General features: G+C 43.4%; 1 protein-coding gene across 10 annotated transcripts in view; it reads right to left on the reverse strand.

Annotated features, from left to right (window-relative positions):
* Window positions 1-21593, reverse strand: part of PPFIBP2 (PPFIA binding protein 2) — a 142859-nt gene that overhangs the window by 36732 nt on the left and 84534 nt on the right. For 5 of the 10 annotated variants that reach the window (XM_063727957.1, XM_054523857.2, XM_054523850.2 and 2 more), the window contains one exon: window positions 9811-9942. In XM_063727957.1, the coding sequence (XP_063584027.1) occupies window positions 9811-9942 (132 nt within the window). 10 annotated transcript variants of the gene reach the window in all.

Below are 21593 nucleotides of genomic sequence, written 5' to 3' on the forward strand. Positions count from 1 at the left end.
TACATATGATGAGTTCCGATGCCATTCTTTGGACAGTAGGGAGTCACTGAAGGTTGCTGAGTGGGGAAGTGACACAAACAATTTTCTCTTACTCATGTAGCTGGTAAGTGGTGGAGCTGGAATTCAAGCCCATATATTCTGACTCTAGGACCCTTGTTTGTGAAACTACTCCTTCCATAAAGATGACACCACTAAGCACTGTTACCTTGAACCAAGATTTCCTTAACAGACAATTGGTCCTGCTGACTAGCTCCCATCAGAAGAACTGGCATAAAGATAATTATTTCCACAGGCTTTCTGAACTGGAGTCTCACACAACAAACTTCCTACTTAACATCACATGGATGCTGCACAGGCACCTCCGGACTGTCAGGTGCCAAGTGGAACGCTCAACTCCCCTCCTAGTTACTCTCATCTCACTAAATGCCATATCCATCTATCCAACAGCCTATCCAGAAACATAGGATCTGTCCTCCGCATCTCCCTCTCCTTCCTCCCTTATGTATGCAATTCATCCCCAAGCTTTATTAATTCTACTTCCAGGAAAACAACTTGAATGTCTCATTTCTTTCCCACTCAGGCACCACCACTCTGGTCTAGCAATTAGCACTGACAACCTGGACAGTCAATTCATTGGTTGCTCCTCTGTTGTCTTGCTCCTCTCAAAGCAATTGACCCCATGGCATCTGGGGGAGTGATATGATCAAACCATACATCAGATCATGGCACTCCCATGCTTCTCAAAGCTCATAAACTTCAACTCATGACCTGACAGCTCCCTGCCTGCCTCTTGGATCACTCCTTCTCCCTAGTTATGCTCTAGCCACATGGATAATTTTCAGTTCCTCTCTCCAACTTAGGTCTTCGCAGACAACATTCTCTCTGTCTGGAATTTTCTGCCAGGTTAACTCCTGCTCATCCTTCAGGTCTACCTGAGTAAAGCTATCCTGACCTCCCTACTATATCAGGCCCCTCTGTTATATTTTCTTGTTGTACTCTGTGTACCTCCTACGTAATTTGCAATTAAATATTTATTTGTATGACAACTAATAGCTAGCTCTCCTCCTAAACTGTAAACTCCATGAGGCATTTGCTAACCTCTGATTATCTTGCAGTGCCTGGCACATAGTAGGTATGTACTATTTGTCAATGAATGCACACATGAAACTCAAGTCATTATTTAACTGGCCTGGAGGTCTTGGCCTTCTGAGATAATCCACCACGAAGTGACATTGCTTACCCTTGAATTTTGTAGGGTCATTTTTTTTTAAGATTGCCTTCTAGTTAAGGTGAGCATATGCTGATGCCCGTTAAAAACAAAACAAAAAAAAAACTTCTGGCCTGACATGGTGGCTCACGCCTGTAATCCCAGCACTTTGGAAAGCCAAGGTGGGTGGATCACTTGAGATCAGGAGTTCGAAACCAGCCTGGCTAACACGGTGAAACCCTATCTCTACTAAAAATACAAAAATTAGCCGGGTGTGGTGACAAGTGCCTGTAATCCCAGCGAAAAAAAAGAAAAAGAAAACTTCTCAGCTAAAGTTATTGCATCCATGATCTACATCACTGGATGTCAAGGCCTCAGATACCTGCTTTGACTTGCAGCAGACCCAGAATCATTCTCTGAGAACATTATTGGCCCTGCCTGAGAGGCTCCAATGCCCACAAGTTGAGGGTTCTTCTGCTCAGCCTTGTATCCTAGCCAGGTTACTCAGTTTGTCGGAGAGGGTGTCAGGCCAGCTGATATCAGAATCAGAAGTGTGCAGGTTCCTACTGCCTGAGGGGCTGCCACTGTGGTTATACAGAAATCATCCTCTCCAGGCTCCATGACCTCTGGAACATCCTCTTCCTTCTATGTTACTTGTTGTCCATCATTGACTACCAACATTAGTACACACACATTTTTCCTTCCTTTAAAAGTCTTGCTGGAATAACCTACTCAACATAGGTCATGTGCCAACACCCTCTCAAGGCTTCTCTATCCAAGTCTACATTTACAACTTGACTTTCCTATTTCCCCCCTGTCCTTTAATGGAGCAGGAAATCTTTCCAACCAAATCCCTCCCCGCAACACCTATGTCTGGATTTTCAACAGGCTCCCTAATTGAGTATGGACCATAGTAACTTCCTACAGAGCCAGGGTACCCTCTGTAGTACTCATGGCTGCTGTGACCTCGGTCTTTTCTTGGGGGGCTTCCAAGTCCTCTTCAACAGTAGGCCTCCTTCAAGGCATAGGCTTGTCTCTGCTGAAGCTGCCATCACTGGCCATCAGCAAAGTCATAGAGGACCAGGTTACCCCCGTGTAGAGAGCCAAGTCCAGAATCCCAGTCAGACAGAGCCCCACATAGCCCTGTTGTTATAAAATCACCCTGATGTGATTATGTGGGGGGGTTTTTCCTGGAAATTCAGATGATGACTTAATTATTCACAGCATATGAAAACTTGTATTTTATTTTTTCACTGGGGGTAAACTTCTTTGAACATAAACTTGAAAGGATTCTTTTTCATAATACTTTTTTTCCTTAAAAAAAAAAAAAATCATGTGAAACAAAACTTTGTTTTGTTTCCTCCTCCCAGCCTGGGAGGAGGAATCAGTATCTGAGTTATATACCCGGGAAGAGGAATCATGAGGCTTCCTGTGGCACAAATGCCCCATCACTCAGAGCACCTGGTGCACCTCATGCCCAGCCCTAAAGGAGATGAGTGCCACCTGTTTGAGGGTTGGCCTCACCTGCTCAGACCCTGCTCAGTGAGGGTCACTGAGCTCACCTCACATCCCAAGAGGATTGAGTGAGTCCAAGCTCTGCCCAGAGGTAACAACAGATCCATGCCAAGCCACTGCACTCTGTTCTGGTTAGGAGAAACCCCAGCCCCTCCACCAGTGAAATGCCCCACACACGCATGCTCTGATATACTTAAGTGTGGTTCCTACAGGTGACCCCTCCCAACAGGCACAGTCCTGGCTGCAGGGCTGGGGCTCGGCCACACCGTCGCCGGCCGCCACCTCCTCAGGGTGGTCCCTACTGAGTAACAGGCGCTCTTGAATCTGCCTGTGGATGTCCAGCTGCAGCCTACACATCTGCTCCTGCAGCTCACTGATCACATTCAGAACCGACTGTAGGAAGGAAAAGAAAGAAGAGAAAAGCGCTCCAGGTCAGACAGCTCTCAGACGCAGAACTCCTTAAGAGAACAGCCCAGAGGAAGTGTGCATGGGGCAGGGAGCAGGTGGCACTCAGTGGTCACTGTCGATGGCCCTCCACTTTCCTCACCAGAACCAAAAGACATGGCATTTTTCCTCAGGCCTGCCCCATCCAGGTGCCTGTCTTGCAGTTTGAACAAATCCCCAACAGCTCCTTTGTGCCATACTGTTGTGTCAACACCGAGGCATGGAGTCTAGAAGAAACCCTTCATCCAAGCAGAAACAATAGCAGAGACGGGTACACACTGGGGCACACACACAAACACATCCCCTCTCCACATATGCATGGTACACACACTGACTCCCCTTACCCAAACACCCAATGTGTCAGCACCTATGCACAGGCGACATATGGCACACATCACACTTATCCATGACAATATGTACCCAAACCCTGAACTCAGGCATCAATATGCCTATTTCAGTGTATTCATCTTCTATTCCTCCATCTTGTCCACAAGATTATCCCAAGCAACGTTTTTGCAACGCTTCACTGAAATGTGGATTTACCTGGTCTACCACAAGACACACTCCTGGCCAAACCGATAAGGCCAATCTGACGAGACTCACTCCTCGAGGACACGGATCCCTACTTTGTCTCCTACCTTCTTGCACACCATCATAGAGTTGGCCCCAAACTCAATAGACTAAAATTTATTGAATCTATCAAACTTTTGCCGTTTTGAAAATCAAGAAGGAAATGGTTCATTTCCAGTTTTCTAGCAACTCATTTGATTTTCCTGATTCCTTAAAATTAACTTATAGCAAGCATTTTGGGGGACTATTGTCCTAAATTTTTTGTATCTGTCAGAGGCATCCATGGAATCAAGTCCATTTTTTCTTTTTCCTATTAAGAACATAACTGTGTGTGTGTGTGTGTGTGTGTGTGTGTGTATGACTTTGTGTTGTCCTCAGCATTGTCCTTTAGGTTGGGATGTCCCCTTCCTGACACTGGTCATGCAGGTGCACTTTTGTCTTTAGCATATGTCCTTTCTGCCTTTTGTACAAGCCCCTCTGAAAACTACTTCCTTTCAAGAGACCTCTAAACTCTTCCTTTTTATTGGTATTATCTGTCAGATTGCACAGTCGGAATTATATTTAAGTAGTTCAATATTCTTGGGTCTTCCTCTATTCGAGAGTTCCCCATCCATTTTATTTTTAAACTGTCAGAGTTATGATTTACCCAAGTCTACAGTGCATGTCTGTTTATACCTAGTTTTTCCATGCTCACTCTCGTGAACATTCAAATAAGAATGACCACTTTCTCTCAAGGTACCTATCACTTTTACTTCATAAACCAGTTTCTCCTTTTGCTTCAATGTTGGAGCTAGAATGGCAGTTTTCCTAGTTTTGTCTTCTACCCTCTGAGCAGAGTGAAAGCAAGTGAGAAAAACAAACAAGTAAACATTCAAATGCTTCAGAATTCAGCTGGGAGATATTTAGGAGCTAACAAATAGGTTGCTGCTCCCCTCCCTCCATTACTGCCCCTTGTGTGCATTAGTCAGTTTGGAGACCTGCATCAGGAACACATCTGTTTTCATCCCTCTGCTCAGTGTGTGGTGTACCCAAAACTTCTGGGCTACTCTGCCTTAATTCTCCTGAGCCATGTGTTGTCATTGTTTTGTGGTATGTCTGTCCTCAGGCTTGGCATTTCAACTTAGCTTTATAATTCTTTTTTTTTTTTTTTTTTTTTTTTTGAGATGGAGTCTCACTCTGTCTCCCAGGCTGGAGTGCAGTGGCACGATCTCGGCTCACTGCAACCTCCACCTCCCAAGTTCAAGCAATTCTCATGTCTCAGCCTCCCAAGTAGCTGGGACTACAGGCACGTACCACCATGCCTGGCTAATTTTTGTATGTTTTAGTAGAGATGGGGTTTCACTATGTTGGCCAGGCTGGCCTCAAACTCCTGACCTCAAGTGATCCAGTCGCCTCAGCCTCCCAAAGTACTGAGATTACGGGCATGAGCCACCACACCTGGCCTAGCTTCATAATTCTTTATCTCCAGAGCTGGCCCATCTCCTAACAGGTCTGTTTCCCTCCCGTAAAGCAGACCCTTTTGTAGCTCTGTTCCATTCTGGGTTCCACATCATGATGTCTAGGTGGCATTTATGAGGTTATAATTGCTGTCCTGTGTTGTAACCTCAGCTTACTTTGTTTTTTAATCACACTTTGCCAACCATTAAAGTTCTTCTTAATGGTTCTTTTCTATGTGAAACTACTGGGCACCTCCCATAATCACAGTTGTTTCCAATTCCATCTTACCTGTTAATCTTGTACACAATTTTACTTAGTTCTTTCTTTTTTCAGGCTCAGTTTATATACATTACATTGCTCATGGGAATATAACCTCTATGTTCTAGACAGGGCAATTTGGAAATATCTGTCAAAATTTCAAGTTAATGTACTCCTTGACCCATAAATTCCACATCAATATCTTTACATATATACAAGATTATTCACTACAGCATTATTTGTAATAGCAGAAACTTGGAAACCACCTAAATGTCCACTGAGAGAGGACTAGTTAAATAAATTAGGCTATAGTTGGATGGTAGAACAATATGCAGACATAGATATGAATGAGGAAGTTTTAAAAAACATACTTGGTGTAAAAAGAACTCCAAGACTGCTAAATTTAAAAAGAAAGGTCTAGAATAGTGTACATTTGTATAAAAATGAGGGAAAGTGTGTGTGTCTGTGGGTATCCATATGAATGTACTTGTCCACGCATAATATAACTCTGGAAGGATACAAACTGATGGCACTGTTCCTGACTGCTGACTGGAGGACAGGTGTTGAAAGAGACCTTTCACTATATATCCTTTTGAACACTTGATTTTTGAATTGTGGGAGCATATTTCCTATATTGATGCAAATGAGTAAATAAAGAAAATAAAAACAAGAATAATAAAACTCTCCTATTAGGCCAGCTCATCTCTGAGCAAACACAATCTGCCCAGATCTCACTCTGTATTCCAAGTCCATCATTCTGTTGCCTCGGTTCAGAAATCAGAATCCCTTTCTCCCAGGGTCCTAACCACAAGAAAGAAGAAATGATGGCATCATCACTTGTGCTGTAAGATGTTTCCATTTTCTGCAGGAAATTCTAAAGATTCTTCCCTGTTCTCTTCTTGCTCACGTGTACCCCTGATCAGTTGGGCTGACTCCCCTTCCTAGCATATCTGGGGTCCCTGATCCCTTCTTAAGAGGCTGCTCTGATAGCTACTCACAGAACCCTCTAGTTGCCACAGTGTGGTCCAGCTGCAAGTTGCTGGCACCCCCACAGCATGGAGAAGCCAGATTTCTTTCTTGGGGAAGGCCCATCTGAGCAACACGCCTTTGCAATGCTTTGATCTGTGTCCACACAGAGGTTTTCCTTTACCTCTGGATCTCTTTCTTTCATGCTTCATCCTCTTGATTTTGGTATTTACTTTCCATGTCAATCACTCTTCCGTAGTCCTGCTTTTCAGGAATACGTCTAATTCATCCCATCTTCAGTACCCTCATATGACCCTGAACCATTGCAAAAGGCTGATGAGAAAAGGTAAACAGGAAACCTAGTATTCACCCACATCTCATTTGGGCCACTACTCACTCTTAAGCAAGGCTGGCCATCAAGGAACCTGCGCCTGCAAGTCCCTAGGTCTTACAGAATGACTGTCAGTAATCATTTCCACAACTTAAAACAAGCAGCAAGATGCTGGCTTGGGCTATGATCTGAATCAGAGCAGAAGGAGCAGTGTGAACTAGAATTAGAACTAGAACTAAAACCAAGTGATACAACTGAGACTAATTTCTAGTGACATTGTGGTGGCAATGCTCTTGCCACCAGCATTCTCTTCTTTTCCTTAAAACATAAAACAGAATTTGAGGATAAAGCCTGAGCTAAGCTGAGAAAGTTTATTTCAGATCTGGCTACCTCATACCTAAGGGGGAAAAAAACAAAAAAAGAATCCTGCCTGTTCCGAACCACACACAATGAGCCCTTAGGATAAATACATTCACTGGAAAAAACAGCAGCAGTATAGTATGGAAAGCAGCGTTCCCTTTATTCACACAATTACAACCTCTGGTGACCTTAGCAAAATGTCTCACTCAAAATAAACATCTCCATGCACATGACAATAGTGCAGCTTAAGCAGCACCCTGTGGTTTTAAACCCCTGGTGCTCCAGACACTCACAAATAGACGTAGAAGTTCTGTGCATACCAGCAAAGATTATGTGCAATTACAAGAATGAGGAATTTGTTTCAGGTCATGTGGCTGCTCACTGATTATCACAGGTTTGAACAGCCTACAGAATTCCTCCACGTGGAAACCTAATATTTGTACTAGCAACTGGGAAGGGCTGTTATCTGGTAGGATTGAGGCCAGACACTCAGGGTCTACGTCGCCTTATGCATGAACAGACCGATGAAAAACAAAAACAAAAAATTTAGATTTAAAAATAGTCCTTCAGAAAAGAAAGAGAAAAGCAAACAGCAAAATGACTGCATTAGTGCTTCTTGTCCCAGAAGTGGGAGCTCTCCTTCCTTTCTGATGTCCCTGTAAAGGGACTGCATTATCCTAGCTTGGTGCTAACTCTGTATACTTCCACAGACGGGCTGACTTTCATACTCACACCCCCCACCCCTCATGCACGGATCCCTGCGATGACTGGTGTAGAACCAGGTATATGACCCAAATTGGCCCAATGAGATGCAATCTTGAGGCTTTTGCTGGAACCTTTGAGAAAGCACCTCTTTGACTGCAGAAGTTGCCTGGCTGGCAGGATATCATTCCAGAGCTACTGATGACTATCTCTGTCACCACCTAGGGAGAGCCTTCTTGAGAATAAGGCTAAAACAGAACCAAGTGATACAACTGAGACTAATTTCTAGTGACACTGTGAGATTACCTGGATCTAGTCATATCGTATTCTTTCAAACCCTAGACTTTTCAAGTTATGTGACATAGGTCTCTCTCCTCCCTTTTTTTCTTAAGTAATTTTGAGTTGAGTGTCTGCCACTTTAAGCCTTCTAACAGAGTTTATGGAATTCTGCCCCCAAAGTCCTAATGTGTGTTCACATACAATCATGCAGGTTGAAACATTGGTAAAATACCTTTAAACCAGAAGAAAATTCAGTTACTTCTCCCTGAACATTTAATTCAACTAACATTTCACACAGACTAGCTTTCAGGCTGTATAAACTTTGCAATATGTAAATAATGTATCTATGTCTACATTTTCATTTCCAACATGCTTAACAATACTATCAGTAAGTGATCAATAAAAGCTAACTATTACTATGCTAAGGGTTCCACATACATTGTCTCATTCACTCCTCAGAATAACCAAAGAAATTGGAAGTATTACTACCTCCATCTTACAGAAGAAACAGGTTTGGAAGTTAAATTACTTGCGCAAGATCACAAAGCCACTGAGCTCAGTTTAAAGCCAGGAGATCTGATTCATCAGCCTGGACTCTTAATCAACACAAGCTACTGTTCTCAGCTTATTGGGGATATCTTCTTTTGGCAACTGTACTTCTAATTAATGAACATGTTCTCAAAAGCAATGCAAGGAATATGCTCACACATTAGAAATATTCTAATCACCAGTGTGTTTACTCAGCAAACATGGCAGATGTCAGTATGCACTAATGCTGGCACTTATCAGAAGGGAACAATATCCATCTTTAGCCTAAATGAAGGAAGGAGATGAAGACATACCAGGTACTGACAGAATGCCAAATACTATGCAGGTACTTAACTTTCATGATTTTATTTGGACTTCACCACACAGTTATCCATTTCACAGATAAAGAAATTGAAGTTCAGAGAGATTAAGTAGCCAACTTGAAGTTCACAGAACTATTAAGCAGTTAGGTCAGTAAATGAGCAAGGTGTTTCTAAACCTAAAACCTATCTTCTTTCATATCTCTCATTGCTAGGTGTGAATATAAGAACTTAAAGGTAGAGGCACATGAAGACAGTTATCTAAGGTTAAAACAGGCTGCCTGCTCTCAAAGGAGCTCTGAGTATAAAATTCTCTAAACATTTATTTAAAAAAGAGTCTGGCATGTCCCAGCCAATGGCATACAAAGACTGAAAAACAAAATTAGGAAAATATTCTCTAAGAGAAGGCCTGCACATGGCCTGATCCATAAGACCCATCAGGAGAAAAGAAACACATAACCTGAGGTTCCATCTGGGTCAGTGAAATGCACATCAAGAAATGTTTCCAGACTCCTTGGATCTAGTGTCAATGGCCTATTGGGAGGCTGACTTCATTCTGGTACATCGTCATTTCCGTGGATCTCACAGAAGACATCTTGTGTCCCTCCACATTTTGTCTTATTCTTCCCCAACTATTGCTTCTCTTTCCATCCTTGTCAGCAGTTTGAGGGCAGATAAAGCCTTAGAGCCAAAACTGGGTGGTTTGGATATTGCTGAAATTTGCAGCCACAGCAAAACCTGATAACTTGGTATTAACAGATCACTGCATCTCTAGTGTATAGATATTTCTGGCACCCAATAGCTTCCAGGCTGGGAGTTGACCAGATGGCCTAAATTCACATTATGACAGCCTTCCCAGGTCTGAGCTTAGGACAGTACACATTCACCCTCACCTCTGCTTTTCTCTGCTTCTCCTCCTGCTCTCTCTGCTCCTTCTCCATGCCAACCAGCTTGAGCTTCAGCTCAGACACTTCAGTCATCAGATCGAGCTTCTGGGTCTCAAGAGATGTGCGGCTTAGCAGCTCCTGCAAGCAAAAACAGATCTCGAAATCAGAAACCACTATGGCAATAAGAACAGCTCTGGCTTCATCTACAGCACATAAGGCTATACCTAAGTTGTGTGTTCAACAACACAGAATTGAGACTGCTACATGAGAGTCACAGGCCTATTATGGATGGGGCTGGGCTGATGCTGGGCTACTCAGGGATAGCACACCCCCAATACCACCCACTGTGCTTTGATAGACAAGGTGAGCTACATTTCTCAAATGTGTTTGCCCATAGAGACCATTATTCATTATTTCCATGTAGAGAAAAGTGAATGGATACTTTCAAAGAACGAAATTTCTCAAGTTTTTAAAAGACAAAGCAGCAGGTCCTCTCTATCAAAACAAACAAAAACGCTTAAGTTAACAATATATTTTTTTCAAAGCCCAAATTTCTAGATCACTTTCTGGGCTCAACCAATGCTCAGCCCAGTTTTCAACATGTTCCAATACAAGACTTCTCTGCAATGAACCTAGACAGGAGCTAGAACACAAAGCAGATGTTCAAAGAGTGTTGAATGATTACATAGGAATCTTACGTGAGATGGATCTTTCCTGGGCTGTTCCAAAATTACAATCTGGCCACTCTGGAATGTAAATAAGAAGATTGTTCTTTCCCAATTGTGAAGACAGACCAGGGAGGTTATTACTAGTCCTGCCATCACTTGAACAGTAGCAGACTATAACCAAATAACCCAGGTCTTTGACAACAAACCCGTCACTAATAAAAACACTTCATAAGCATAAACAAGGGTAAAAAATAAAGATGATAGGCAAGATATCCACTTAGAACTAATATGAATTATAAAGGACCTCAAAAATCAGGAGCATTTCCTAAAGTCCAGGGCAACATATATTTCCATTGGCAAAGGGCAATGTCCTATGAGGTCCAAAATCCTGGCACATGGTAGACACTGGCTACAAAGGTTGTGGCAAGGAGAATAGACACAGCAACCAGGAAAGCAATGGGCCAAATGAACAGAAGGAAAATATACAATATCCTGCCATGGTCTGAACATTTTGTATCATCTTGGGCAACCCAAGCTCAGCACAAGAATGGCAATCTCAACACTCTGACTCAAACACTATGAGGTCACAGATTCGGAACTGTCCTCAGATTATGAATCAAACCACACGGGACAGAAATTTTTGACTTGGAATACATGATTCCCCAGGCCAACAGCCTGGGAAACAGCCTACCTGGGAAAGGTAGGCAACAAACTGTTCATCTGCTAGTCTGAGGGGATGGGTATCTCTCTAGAAGCCCAGCAACTCAGCATAATAAGCTCCCTGAGCTCTGGAGTAAGGAGGCCAGCTCTTCCTGGGCCAGCCAGACTGGAAGCTGGCTCACAAGGCAGAGGCGGAGCACTGCAGCCAGAGCACAGGCTACTTGGCCACTAGGAGTCAGCCAGATGAGTGTGTCCAATGCAATGGAGAACTGAAATTTGTTGAGTGCCTCTTCTGTACCAGAGACTGCTGGTGCTTTTGTATACATCTTCTTAATAAACCCTCCAAATGAGTTGGCAGTAAATATTATCCCAATTTTACAGATGAGGAAACAGGCCAAGAGAGAGTATATAAATCTTTTGGCCAAGGACACAAGCCAATCAGCAGCAGAGTTAGTTTTTTGTTTGTTTGTTTTTTTGAGATGGCGTTTCGCTCTTTTTGCCCAGGCCAGAGTGCAATGGCATGATCTCGGCTCACCGCAACCTCCACTTCCCGGGTTCAAGCGATTCTCCTGCCTCAGCCTCCCGAGTAGCCTGGATTACAAGCGCATGCCACCACGCCCAGCTAATTTTATATTTTTAGTAGAGATGGGGTTTCACCATGTTGGCCAGGCTGGTCTTGAACTCCTGATCTCCAGTAATTCACCCACCTCAGTCTCCCAAAGTACTGGGATTATAGGCGTCAACCACCACACCCAGCAAGCAGAGTTAGTTTTCAGACAAAAGTCTGTTTGACTCCAGAACTCATTTTAGTCTATTGTATCACAGTTTCCCAAACAGAGAAAGAAGTCCAAGCATTTTAAGAGACATTTAAAAAAATATGCTAAAATAGGCAATCAACAAATATTCAGTGAGCCCAGGAAATGTCCACTCAAATTGCCAAGATTTCATTGAGCACATACTACCTATCAAGGCCTAGTGCTAAGGCTATGCAGGCCACAAAGGGCCTTAAGCAGTTCCTCCCTGAGTGTGAGGGCACATAAAATGTGTTATCTGAGTCTCTGAGTCTTGAGTACGTGAGTATCTTAAGATGTAATCATCCCTCACACCACCTACTCTCTTACCCTTCTTTCCTTTCCCTACCTCCCTCTCTTCCTTTATTACCTCATTCTCTAGTTCTTCATCCTTTTGCCTACCTACCTTATTCCCAAAATGTTTTTAGGCAGTTTGCAAAATAGATATTTCAAATTAAAAAATAAATCATAAAAATTAAAGCAGGTAGGAAAATAAGTTAAAGTCAGAGTTAGTAGAAAATCTATGCCATAAACTTCTATAAACAGCTAGAGATGGACTATAATGTACATGTGAGCTTCCCAGCTGCCAATGCAAAGGGGAAAAGGAAAAAGTGCACAGGTCAAGGTCCACAAGAAAATGTCTTCAGACTACTGAGATCTCAGGGAAAAAAAATCCCCCCTGAGACTTCATTCTTTCATTCAACAAATATGTTTTTAAATACCTACCAGATGCCAGTGCCTAGATACATGACAATTACTAATAAAACAAAGCCCCTGTTGAGTACTTGAACACCTTAAGATGATGCTCAGCCTGGGCACAGTGGCTCATGCCTAGCACTTTGGGAGGCTGAGGTGGGTGGATCATTTGAGCCCCAGGAGTTTGAGATCAGCCTAGGCAACATAGTGGAACCCTGCCTCTACAAAAAATACACACGCAAAAAAAAAATTAGCACCCGTGGTGGCATGGGCCTGTAGTTCCAGCTACTTGAGAGGCTGAGGTGGGAGGATTGATTGAACCTGGGAGGTTGAGGCTGCAGTGAGCTGTGATCATGCCACGGTGCTCCAGCCTAGGCGACAGTGAGACCCTGTCTTTAAAAAAAAAAAAGGCCGGGTGTGGTGGCTCACGCCTGTAATCCCAGCACTTTGGGAGGCCAAGGCAGGTGGATCACGAGGTCAGGAGATCGAGACCATCCTGACTAACATGGTGAAACCCCGTCTCCACTAAAAATACAAAAAATTAGCCGGGTGTGGTTGTGGGCACCTGTAGTCCCAGCTACTCGGGAGGCTGAGGCAGAAGAATGGCGTGAACCTGGGAGGCGGAGCTTGCAGTGAGCCGAGATCGTGCCACTGCACTCCAGCCTGGGCGACACAGCGAGACTCTGTCTCAAAAAAAAAAAAAAAAAAAAAAAGATATTCATGCAGTTTTGTCTTCTGATCAGCATTCAAAATACTGCTTTGATGTGATTTTTTAAAGTTTCATAATGTATCGCTTTTGAAAGCTAAGAGTCTACTCTGCTTCCATCATTGCCAAAATCCCTATTTTAACTACCATGTTGTGACTGGTCATACCAATGGTTCCAGCTGATGAAGACAATATTTTCACTAGTTCCAACAGCCATTCAAATTGGTCATGCCAGTGTTTGAATTAGTCACACTAACATTCCAAACAGACATTCACAATTGGACACACTAACATTTTAATTAGAAACCTGAGGTTGCTTAATTTCATATAGTTCACTAATAATAGAACATTTACTTATTCTCTTCTAGCTTATATCTATTAGCATGTGCTTCTACCTTTCATGATCATCTTCCCCTTGCCCCTGTCATAATTACTGTTTTGGTCCCTAAACTCAAAATCAGCCTTCAACAAACTTATCCCAGTCCAGCTCTACTTCCCCATCTCCAGATCCAGCAAGGCCCTTAGCCACTATTATGAACTGTGATCTCTAAAATGTGTGTTTTAATAGGAATTAACTTATCCTACATCCTCAATTGCTCCTTCTACTTCCAACATAAAGTGAATCTTGTTTTTTCAACAATATTACACCTTCTTCCCAGTCATTTCAAGTGGAGACCACTCAGCTTCCACCAACCCAACTTATAGAACACCGTGCTCCCTATTCCAGGGCTGCTTCCAAGCCAGTATTTGGCACCCCCGACCATCGGCATCTATCCTCCTATTCTAAGACAGTGCTCTTCACTTATACCACATTCTCCCCAAACCGAAGGAACTAACCCACTTCCTTCAGGCTTTTGTCTTGATCAACAGCTTTTCTACCTACTTTAGGCGCATTCCGTCTCCTCAATAGCTTCCACATCCTTGTTATTAACTTTTCCATTCAGTATCCACTCTGGCTTCACATTCTTTGACCTCAGCTCCAATAGGCTTTGCTTTCCATTTCGTTCAGCTTCTCAGTAGCACAGTCACCACTTGGATCTCATGTGTATCCAGAATGTGTTTGCTTTGCTGCTAAAATCTTCAGCTCGGAAATTCTCTCCTCTGGCCACAGTCTTCTGACCTTTCATCTGTCCCACTTGCTCACTCAACCTCTAATTTCTTCTGTAGCCACTAGTTACTTAGTAACTCTATTTTCCTGGTTTATCAACTTCCTTGAAGCAACATTGTTTTCCTTATCCACTCTGTACCTTGAGGTGAGTCATTTCAATTGTATTCATACCACAGCAGAAAATCCTCATGGGATCTCATCCCTGTAACAGGCCTCATGTGCATTTGTTAGTCTTTTGTCTGTGATTCCACTCTCCACAGCTTAAAAATTGCTAGTGAAAGTCACTTAATGATGCCGGTTGGTTTTTGTACAAATTTATACTATCTAATTACAGCTGATCTTCCAATACTGCCTGGCAAAACTTGTGTTTATCTCTGGCTGATTCCTTTCAGGAACTGTTTCAAGTCTTTTCTGTTCTGCTCAAGCCCTAAACCCCTACCATGTCTCCCTCTTCTCAAATAATCTCTCTTCATATTTGCTGAAAAGATAAAATACATCTGTTCATTGAATGTAAGTTCTGTTTCAAAGTTTCCTAGCATCATCTCTCATTCATATATCTTAAATCCCTGTCTTAGAAACAGCAAGCCCATAGTTCCTTTCCAAGGATAAACTGCCACAATTGCACATTGCCATCTTTTCTGCAGGGTTCTTTCACCTTTGAAAACTGTTCCCTAGCTCAGAACACTTCCAGGTGCACATAAAAAGTATCCATCAAAGGATACAATGCTTCCAGAATTTGCTCCTGAATTGCCCCTGACTGGCCTTCCCATTTCTGGCTATTTCTCAGTCTCCTGACTCTTCATACATTCTCATACAACTTGATAAACGTTACGGTAACTTCCTGGTCAACCAGCAGCCTTTGGCTCTGTTCTCTGAGTTCTGGTCCTGTTTCTCCCTTCAGCTGGTAACTCAGAATGGCTCCTGCTCACATGGTCCTGGACTATCCCTCACTTCTGTACTGCCTTTGAGCAAGTTCCCACCCAGCTCCATGCTACTCTAGGTTAGGGCCATCAATCATCTACTCTGGCAGGCATTTAATCTCTCCCTCACCATCAGCTCCCATTCCTCAGGCTATAAACATGATTAAATTTCTGACATTCTAAAGAAACTTCTGTCTTGACCTTGCTCTCAAAGCTACCACCATCAACTCCCATGTCCTCTTGCTTGACAAATGCATGGGTGTGGGTGTGTGTGTGTGGATGGGTGGGTGAGTAGGTATGTGTGTATGCATGGGTGGGTGAGTAGGTGTGTGGTATGTGTGTGTATGGGTGGGTGAGTGAGTAGGTGTGTGGAGGGTGTGTATGCGTGTATGGGTGGGTGAGTAGGTATGGGGTGTGTGTGTGTGCGTGTATGGGAGGGTGAGTAGGTGGGTGGGTGTGGGTGCATGTGTGTGTATGTGTGTGTCACTCCTCAACAAGATTTCTGCCTGCCTGAACCTGGCTTCTGCCTTCACCAACTAGGGCACAGAAATAGTCCTGGAACCAATGTACAAACTTTGAGATGCAGCTTGCATTTCTCAGATCTTAACTGTCTCGCCCTTTATCCACTCAATGTAAGGTACTCCTAGCCACCCCAATCTTCCTTGCTCCAGGTTTTCCTGACCTTTCTTTTTTCTTCTCCATTTTCTTTGCTGGCTGCCTTTATTCTGTCAATCCTGTAAGGAAAACATTCTTGGAGCCCTTATTCTCTTTCTCACTCAAGACTGGAGTCAACTCTGATCCAGGCTGTCTGGAGCACCCACATCCTCGCCAGGCAACGCTTGCTCCCTGCTGAAGGCTTCCTGACCTTCAGGGTGGAATCCTGCTGGAGTCATGCAGCTACTGCAGTATATGGGGAGGGAGTTGAGGGGAGGCAGCGAGCTGAGGATAAGGGGGAAAGGCTTCACAGGCATCATTCTGCTTCTGCTCCCAATTGTTTGAAGGTTCCCTGTGCAAATAAGGAGGGAGGTGGTCTGGGGGAGGGTGGTTTGTTTTACTCACTGTGATGGACCATGAAACTGGGTAATAAAGGTTTAGAAAAAAAATCAATGGACAAAACTGCCACTAACCTTTTCAGAAGGACAAATACTTCTTCTAAGAGATGAAAGAAAGTTTATATCTCGGAGCAACTCATCATTTCCTTTTTCCAAAACTCAGGCTCTGACTAAAGCTGAAAAAAAGAATTTGCCTTTCAACCTATTCTCTCCTTAAAGGGCCACATCTTGAAGCAATTACCTCCATCTTTAAGTGCGGAATATGACCCAGGGAGTTACTGACCAATGACAGAAGACTGCAGCCAGACTGGCAACCTGAAACCAGAATGAAAGAGTGGGCCATGGAAAGGCATGAAAGGAAAAATAAGTCTCTTTGCCCTTTGAAGTAAAAGGCCCAGGCCTTGCAGGGAAGTCTCTTTCATGAGTAACACTGTGCAGAGAAGAGGTGCTTGTAGTCAACTCGAGTTTGAGTCTAAACTCAGTCCTCACTAACTCAATCATCTCTCTGAACCTCACTCTTATCTGTAAAATGGAGTTAAAGTATCTACTTTGCCCTGTAGTCTGGATATCCAACATCACATGGAATAAGCATGAGGAAACTCATTAGCTCATAAATCTCCAGAGGGAATTTTGGGGAATATTTGAAAAATTCCTGTTTTCTTCACTTCTGAATCACTGTCTTACCCACCTCAGACAGATTTGTTTTCCCACCGGAACATGTACACAGCTCTGTTTAATATTCTCTTTCAGATGGAAATACCTGCTTAAAGGCTCTCCTGGGAAGTTTACCAGCCATCTACTAGGCCTCTGTCTTAGGCTCAGTGTCTTGACTCACTGTGTGATAGCTCATGCTTAATAACACTGGAATAACTTTACTATAACTCTGAGAAGTAAGAGGTGGGCAATACAGAGTCCATATTGTCATCCTCATTCTCTACTAATAAGAAAACAGGTGCACTGACTTTCCCAGATCAATAGCAAATAGCAAATCTATAGAAACTCATATCCATGAACTCTTAATCCCCTATATTTGTCACTCCCCAACCTCACCTAAAAGTCAAAAAAATGAAGTTGCCTAAACCCTGAAGCTCTGGGTCAGTAGGGAGGATAGAAATAAAGGCTGGTGTTGTCCAAGGTTTCCCAAAAGCAGGATTATGTCCTTACTTGCTCCCCACAGTGCTCCCTTTCCCTGTGTTGTTTTGACATTGAACATTGTTTCTGTTTACATTGATTATATCTGTAAATGGCCAGTCTCTGGAAAATGCTTCATTTGACCACCAGCTCCATGTAAAACCTCTTATCCACTGAGTAGCATCAGCTTCTTCCTCCTCTAGAGAAGGGTCAGTGATCAGAGGCAGAGGAGCTTATTGTGCAGGAACCTACTAGACCCCAGTGAGCTCAGAGTGGCTACTTTAGAAAATGCCACCACAGGCCTCAATTATATCACAGACCAGGGAAACCCTCCCCATGATACAGAGATTTTTGTTGCCAGCATAGTTTGAGGCAGTCACAAGAACATCGCTGGTCCATGCCTGAAACCCTAGCATACAATTCTGGGCCCTGGCCTCTGATAGCCTCAGTGTGCAGCTGAGCAATGCCTTGATCTGCTTAAGGACCAAAGAGGCAGAGCCCAGCACTGAGTTCTATTTTCAGGCTCAGACAATACCAGACCAGTGAAAACTGATTCAGACTGTCCCTCCCTTAAAGATCCTTTTGAGAAATGTCTCTTTTTTTTTTTTTTTTTTTTTTGAGTTTCATTCTTATTGCTCAGGCTGGAGTGCAATGGCGTGATCTTGGCTCATTGCAGCCTCCGTCTCCTGGGTTCCAGCGATTCTCCTGACTCAGCCTCCCAAGTAGCTGGGATTACAGGTACGTACCACCACACCCGGCTAATTTTGTATTTTTAGTAGAGACGGGGTTTCACCATGTTGGTCAGGCTGTTCTCGAACTCCTGACCTCAGGTTATCTGCCCACCTCGGCCTCCCAAAGTGCTGGGATTACAGGCATGAGCCACAGTGCCTGGCCAAGAAATGTCTCTTCTTAATGGGGAAAGATTCCTGGGCAATCCAGACATGCTCAGTGAGTCTAAGACCACATCTGACTAGGTGCTTCCATAGGCAGTCCTGAGAGATGCTTGTAGCTGTCTATGTAGACAGCCACAAGGTATGTCTATATATGTATGTCGACAGCTATGAGATGCTTGTAGCTGTCTGCTTGTAGCAGTCCTGAGAGATGCTTGTAGCTATCATGTTCCCTTCCCATCCCACATCCTGCCATGGGCTGCAAAACAGAAACATTATTTTGCCCTGAAAAGTGTTCATAATCTAGGTGGGCTCATGTGAACCTGTCCCTTTGCTGGCTCTGGTTGGTTCTGATTTGCCTGTATAACCCCGAGAGAGGTCTTCTTGCTCTTCCTGGAGGCTGGATGAGTTCATGTGTAGACAAAAACAGATGGGAGTTGGGAGGTCAGCCCTGAGCAGGGACAGGCTGAGGATGTTGTGGTTGGGGATACAGTGAGTATACTGTTCATGAACTAGGTAGGGAACTAACTCCTCACCTCTTGTACTCCTGGATGAAGGTTGACATTGGTCAGGAGAACAGCATGGAGAGAGACAGCTCAATGGGGTTCTTGGAGCCCCTTTAAGCACAAGGTTTGGGCTATCCTCATTGATTTGGCTTTCCCCAAGTCCCCCTGGAGTTATTCCAGCCTGTAGAAGGGGCCAAGTCTAGAGCAGAGGTTGCAGATTGGAGGCCTGCAGGTCAGGCTTGACCTATAGGTATGTACTGTATGATTCACACAGCATTTTTAAAAACTTAAATTAGCTGCTAATATTTTAAAAGCAGAGATCTTTAACTCTTTAAATCTGGATTTTGAGTCTCTTGTGAAAAATGAGAATATCTAGCATTACCAGGCCTAAATGGGCAGTCAACTGGAGTAGAACAGCAGCTGCTGCCTTCAGACAGGATGTCTCCAGCACGCAGGGTTATCAGGAGCAGCAAACCCTGAGGAAGCACCTTATCTACAGGCAGTTAGAAGGGCGCAGGCTGAGACAGTGAAAGGATTTCCTTCAGAGGCTTTGAGCAGCAGGCTCGCCTTGGCTCCAGGCAGGAATGGTTTCTGAGGCTGGCAGAAAGAGGCAATTGTTTGCCTCCATTCTCTGCCTCTAGGCCATGAGTCATTCTTGCTCCTACCACCAGAAGCCAAGGGCCCTGCAGCCCAGGATATCTCAGTCAAATCAGGCAAGTGTTTGCCTGTCCCTAGCTCAGAGAATACACACATACTCCAAGCCAGAGATATTGCATCAGCACTGTGGCGCAAGAATCAAGTGTCTTCACAAACAGCATCAAACAGACTTCAGGAAAGCAACAGCATGTGCGGCCAAACATTCAACTTTGGATTTAGATCTGGGAACTCAAAAGATCTCAAGCTCTGGTGCCACCCAGCCCAGCGAACACATGAGTGGAAGATGAGGCTCAGATGTGTCCTATGGCTTGAACTCAATTTGTTAAGAAAGGAGCACTGCACACTGCTATCATTTTACCCTTGACAGTTTGAGAGAACACAATGAAAGCTTATGGGCAGAAAAATAACTTGGTCAAGTTCAGGAATCTTTGAAACTCAGAAGTGGCTACCATACTCCAAAATATGCCAGGTTAAGACATCTACCCTTTATGGCACATGGTACCACACGCCTAATACCAAACCCATAGCACACAAGAAAGAGGATTTAGAATAAATGGGCTAAAAAAGGTAATTGAGGCTGGGCGCAGTGGCTCATGCCTGAATCCCAGCACTTTGGGAGGCCAAGGCGGGTGGATCATGAGGTCAGGAGATTGAGACCATCCTGGCTAACATGGTGAAACCCCGTCTCTACTAAAACTACAAAAAAAAAAAAAAAAAAAAAAAATTAGCTGGGCGTGGTGGCAGGCACCTGTAGTCCCAGCTACTCGGGAGGCTGAGGCAGGAGAATGGCGTGAATCCGGGAGGCAGAGCTTGCAGTGAGCCGAGATCGCGCCACCGCATTCCAGCCTGGGCAACTGAGAAAGACTCCGTCTCAAAAAAAAAAAAAAAAAAAAAGTAATTGAGCTTATGACTTTAAAAAAGTCTAAAATGCCTCCATGGGATGATGTTTAGAGGAACTAGACAGCCTCTCCCCAAGTGGTGCTGGGCATCACAATCAGACTCCTTGACACAGAGACTTTGACAATGGAGCAGAAACACTGTCATAGAGAGCTATGTAGAGAAGGCTCAGAGAAGCCAGCACAGGCAGTCAGACAACTCAGACACTACAATGCAGCATTCTGTTGACCTCTGATTATGTGGTTACTCTCCCAGCATAACCTTCCTGAAACATCAACCTTCTGACACGTTCCCTTCCGTATTCAAATGTTCTTGCTCTCTTTCTGGATTGTTTACACCATTCCATCATCTTCTTCCCTTATCCTTCTCACCTCAAAGCCACACCTTGTGCAGACTTGAAAATACAATCTAGTAGGTTGTTTTCTGCACTCTTTGTGAAAATACTGTCATCATTTGAGATTTTTTTCCATCAGGCTATTTTCTTTCCTGGGTCTTCAAAAGAAAGATTCAATTTAAAAAAAAGCCTCAATTCCTCTTGCTAGTCAGATTTTTAGGAAATATTATGAACAAGAGAAATGGCACACAACCTAAGTAGAAAATCAAATGGCACCAAGAATGTGGTAATTTATTAATCAGCAATGAAAAGATAAGAAAGAAAAGTTCCTGAATCATTGAAACTGGTTTTTATGAAGACATATATATAAAAACACTGACTTACATTTGTATAAAGTTCTTCAAAGGCACTCAAACAAAACTAACAAACACCAGAATTAAGACATCTGTCATGAGACCAAAGGTAAAATGCAAAGCCTGTGTTCACCAGTATATGCTGTCAAGAAACAATCTGAGTCTTACGCTGATCATGACAATTAAAAAAAAAAAGCTAGCGCTTTCGGAGGAAAGATTATAAGTAGTCCTCTAATTGAATCCACTCATTTTAAGGAACAAACTTTTGTTCTTTAAGTAATTGTGAGTACCTTTTATGTGCCAAGTACTATGCCAGGAGTTATAAGGCATACACACATAAACTTCAGTCGTTTAATTTTCAAGATAACTTAAAATGTAAGAATGATTTAAGGAAAATTTAAGATTAGATATATTAATACA

Source organism: Pongo abelii, chromosome 9 (assembly GCF_028885655.2).
Source record: "Pongo abelii isolate AG06213 chromosome 9, NHGRI_mPonAbe1-v2.0_pri, whole genome shotgun sequence".
In the NCBI taxonomy this organism is placed as follows: Eukaryota; Metazoa; Chordata; class Mammalia; order Primates; family Hominidae; genus Pongo; species Pongo abelii.